Source organism: Lutra lutra, chromosome 15 (assembly GCF_902655055.1).
Source record: "Lutra lutra chromosome 15, mLutLut1.2, whole genome shotgun sequence".
NCBI lineage: Eukaryota > Metazoa > Chordata > Mammalia > Carnivora > Mustelidae > Lutra > Lutra lutra.
The window spans coordinates 9,996,005-10,000,000 of record NC_062292.1 but is presented as its reverse complement, the minus strand read 5'-3'; the positions used below and the strand labels follow the sequence as shown (position 1 = coordinate 10,000,000).

The 3,996-nt window shown below is 54.2% G+C and overlaps 1 protein-coding gene across 4 annotated transcripts in view; it reads right to left on the bottom strand.

Annotated features, from left to right (window-relative positions):
* Nucleotides 1–3,210, bottom strand: part of LOC125086279 (cytochrome c oxidase assembly protein COX20, mitochondrial) — a 9,106-nt gene extending 5,896 nt beyond the window's left edge. Inside the window, exons 1-3 of one of the 4 annotated variants that reach the window (XM_047705499.1) lie at nt 1,752–3,210; nt 1,216–1,385; nt 968–1,118 (exon numbers count right to left, since the gene is read on the bottom strand). In XM_047705499.1, the coding sequence (XP_047561455.1) occupies nt 1,015–1,118; nt 1,216–1,385; nt 1,752–2,509 (1,032 nt within the window). In that variant the 5' untranslated portion in view covers nt 2,510–3,210 and the 3' untranslated portion in view covers nt 968–1,014. Of the gene's footprint in view, nt 1–967; nt 1,386–1,751 lie in introns of all 4 variants that reach the window. The other 3 variants (XM_047705498.1, XM_047705502.1, XM_047705500.1) reach the window with 3 other exon arrangements.
* Between the last annotated feature and the right edge of the window lie 786 nt (nt 3,211–3,996).

Below are 3,996 nucleotides of genomic sequence, written 5' to 3'. Positions count from 1 at the left end.
GTGAGTTCCACAAGGAACATTTCGCCTGTTTTGATCAAGGCTGTATCTTTAGCTCCTAGTTTAGTGCCTAATACTCAGTAGATACATAAACCACTTTTTTCAGTGGGTTTATTAATTTAAAATTTACCTACAGCACCTTCCTGGTAGGCATGTACCAAATTTCGTATTTTAAAGTCTCCTGGAGAGTAAAGAATGGGAGCAGAGTTTTTGAGAGTTAGTTCTGTCAGTTTGATAACTGCAGGCTTCCTTCTCTGACATTACCTTGGGCTACTAATTCAGTACTAGCTTACGATATATAAATTTTATAATCTCCTTAGTGAGCTTTGATACTAGTATTTCATGAGCAATTTATAAGTCTTTGGTGGTTTTTTTCTTTAACCTCACCAGACAAATCTGGTCAGTGCTCAGTTTTAGGGCTTGTACCTATCCATTTTACCAACCACAGTATTTTGTTTTACTAATGATGAACCAATTAGGTCATTATTATACTTTCCATTTTTTTGACTTTTAATGGCTAAACCATACTTCTGATCCTTAAATGATGGAAGTTATCTCCTATCAAAGGTGATAACCAGCACAAGAGGGATAAAAGCTCCGTTTATATAGTTATGGTGCCTCTTGAAATAAACCACTTTTAAATAAGGACACACTTGGTTACATTAAGCATATTCCAAGTAATATTTGAGGCATGAAAAACAAAAGACACCAATAGCGTCAAAACTGACACATTGTGTTTTGATTTTGAATCTGGAAATTATCCAGTATTTGTTCATATTAACCATTTGATCTTGGCGAAATTTAAATGTTAAAGTCCCCAGAAAAGCAGTAACTTTGAATAAATAGCAAAATTTTCAAGCTGGAGAGCGCATATTCTGTAATTGTAGATTAGGAGCATTCTGGCACATAGCGGGTCTTGAGTCAATACTTGTGCATCCCTGATCCACTGTTAACATCTTTATAAGCTTACCACTGGAAAACGGCTTTCTTCCTATTTTCTGAACATCTATTATCTGTTCAGCACTGAGGTGGTAAATTGGGTTCCCTTAAGGAGCTCAAGGAGCAGACGACAGAAATCGGGGACTTGCTGGAATGATGCAGCCAAGTAAGGCGCCAGGGAGCTGGGTGGGGGGTGGAACAGTCGCATTTCAGTCTGCGCTGGGGAGTCAGGAGCGCCCGCCCCCCTCCCGGAGAACGCGCCCTCCCTTCGCGGCCCACCGTCTCCAAAGCCTCTGGAAAGTAGACGAGCCGGACACAGGCTGACAAGGGCTTGGTCAAAGGCTTTACGGTCCAGGCCAAGGAACTCGGGTTTTATCCCGGGAGCCACGGGCTGTGGCGACTGGGTCTTACGCAGAGAGGTGGAATGGTGCGGTTTACAAGTCCGCGCACTGAAAGGGAAACCCCGCCGCTTGACATCCGCTCCTCCCGCTCAGGATCTAACCCAGGTTTTCACTGCTCCACAGCGCTTCTGGGTCCCTCCGTGTTAAGTACACCGCATCAGCCTGTCCTCCGGGAGCTCGGAAACCACGCTCCCCCGGCACCAGGCCCTTCCAGCGCACAGCTCTCCCGCCCGGGGCTTCATTCCCCCCCTTCCCCCAGGCCCGGCGAGGGAGCTAAAGCGTGCGGGGGTGGGGACGGAAACTGTCTGGAACCCGCGACGCCGGAGAAGCCAAGCACGGGGCCCGGCTCGGGGTCTGCAGCCCGCCCCCCGCCCCGCGCGCCCCACGCGCCCCACCGCCCCACCGCCCCGTTACCTTCCTTTTGGCGGGCTCGCCGGGGTCTGACGCGGCGGCCATGGGCTCCGGTGGGTGCCTGCGGCCCCGCCCCGCCCGCGCCGCGAGCGGAAGTCCCGCCAGCCCCGCCCCCGCGCTCCGGCCGCCATTTTAGGGAACGTTACTGCGTCTCTGCAGTGGCAGCGTCGGGCAGGCTCCTGGCCTGTGGGGCCATCTCCTTTGTTCAAACTAACGGGTGACGGCTTCTCCCTAGCGGGCCCTCCGTAGCCCGGGAGGCCGGGGCCGAGAGAGGAGAACAACGCGTGAAACACCCCTGCACCAGGATCCTCGGCGGGGCGGGGGCGAAACTGCGCCCTGGAGCCTCGAGCCTGTGCTGCTTCCCGCCCCAGCCCCCTCCTTCCGCCCCAACCGCCATTTCTACCCGTCGGCCGCGGGCTCGCGCCCGCGTGCCTCGACGCCGGGCGCGCGCGCGGGGCGGGGCCGGACCGGGGCCGCGGCAGAGGGGGAGCGGGCGCGCCACCGCCGCTTTGTCCTGCGCGCGGGCCCTGCGGCGGGGTCGGCGGCCCAGCCCGCCCCCAGCCCTGGCCCACCGGCCCGGAAGTTGCCCTGCGCTCGCTCGCGGCCCGCGTCCCCTGCGTGTCCTTTGTCCTTCCGGCCCCAGGCCGAGCCGTGGGTACCCCCGGCGGCTCCCCAGCGCCGGCAGTTGTGTAGCCCCGAGCGCCTGTCCCTTGCACTTCAAGGTCCCGCGCCCGCCCCGCCGCCTCCCCTTTTCGCTCCATGACTTAGCGGCTTTAAAATAGCGCCGCCCCGCTCGCCCGAAGGAGACTGGGGACAAAATGGAGGGCGCGCTCGGGGGCGGACGTGCGTCAAGGCGTCCGGGCCCCAGCGCGGGGCTAGAAGGCCCTTGCGGACGGGGGCTCCGGGGCGGAAGAGGCCGGGAAGCGGCTCTGTCCGCGCCCTGGTGAGAGCCCGGCGGTGGGCGCACGCCTCCCGTCCTCTGCACCTTGTGTCGCGCGGCCCGCCTTTGTGCCCTTCCCGGGCGCGTCCGGGCACGCGTCTACGCGGCAAGCGCGCCAGCCATGTGGCAGTGCCGGTCGCCCCGTTTCGGCTCGCCACCTCGCTTTCGCCTAACACCTTTCTGCGGTCCGGGTGCGCTACGCGGAGGAGGACTGGTCCGCGCGAGTGGCTGACGGTCCGCCGAGGGCGGGAGGAGCTCCGGGGAGCTCGGACAGTTCTGCAGAGTGCTGCGCACCCCTGCGCTCCTGCTCTGGGGGTTCTCCCGGGACTGCCGGGCTAAGGTGCTTTGAGCTCTTGGTCTGGAAGGTTCCACTCCGTAGAGGAGAGAGGAGTTCTTTTGAAGCAATTCCTAATTACCTCGTAAAGGAAGGAGAACTGGAAAAGTACCAGGTGAAACACCTAGAGCATCCTGTTGTATTTCTTACGGTGGCTTCGAAGATTGTAAACCTCTGTGAGAACTGTAAACTCCTTCAAAAAGTATTTTTATATATGTTTTTTATATTAAAAGTTTTATTTTCACAGAAATTGCCTGCATGTTTGTTTTTCACAGTTTACAGAGAGTGGGGAAGTAAAAAACGTCTTCCACTCCCACCCTACCCTCCTCCCGTAAGGTAAACTCACCAGTTTTGATGTGTCTGTTTCCAAAATATTCCTTTTTCTCCTTTTTTTTTTTCTTTTCTTTACTAAAACAACGCTGGGGTTTAGGATACAAAGCGGAAGTCTCTCCATGCCACACGTGCCCCTCTTCGTGCGGCTCCCTGTGTATGTATCTTTGCATTCAATACTTTTTACCATTGAACACTCTGTTGGCAATTTTTTTCATGCAAGTAGGTATAGATTTTCTCATTCATTGTAAAGGCCGTTCATCAGTTCTTCATCAAACCTCATCTTCCTTCTGATTGACATATAGAAAACACTAATCCCCCCCCCCCCAAAAAAAAAATAGAAAAAAGAAAAACTTCAGGAGCCTTTTTATGCTTGTATCTTTGTGCATCTGTTCGAATATTTCTGTAGGGTGGATTTCTGGAAGTGGCCTGATGGGAAGAGGGATGCACATTAAAAAATTGAATATGTACTGCTAAATGGTCCTCCAAAAATACTGCCAATTTACATTCCCAGTGACAATGTATGAGAGTGCCTGTTTCCTCAAACTTTTTAACACCGCATGTTTGGTTTTAAAATTTCTGCAGATCTGATGGGTGAAAAGTCGGGTCTTTCCGCCTTAAACTTTCCTGATTACTACTCTTTC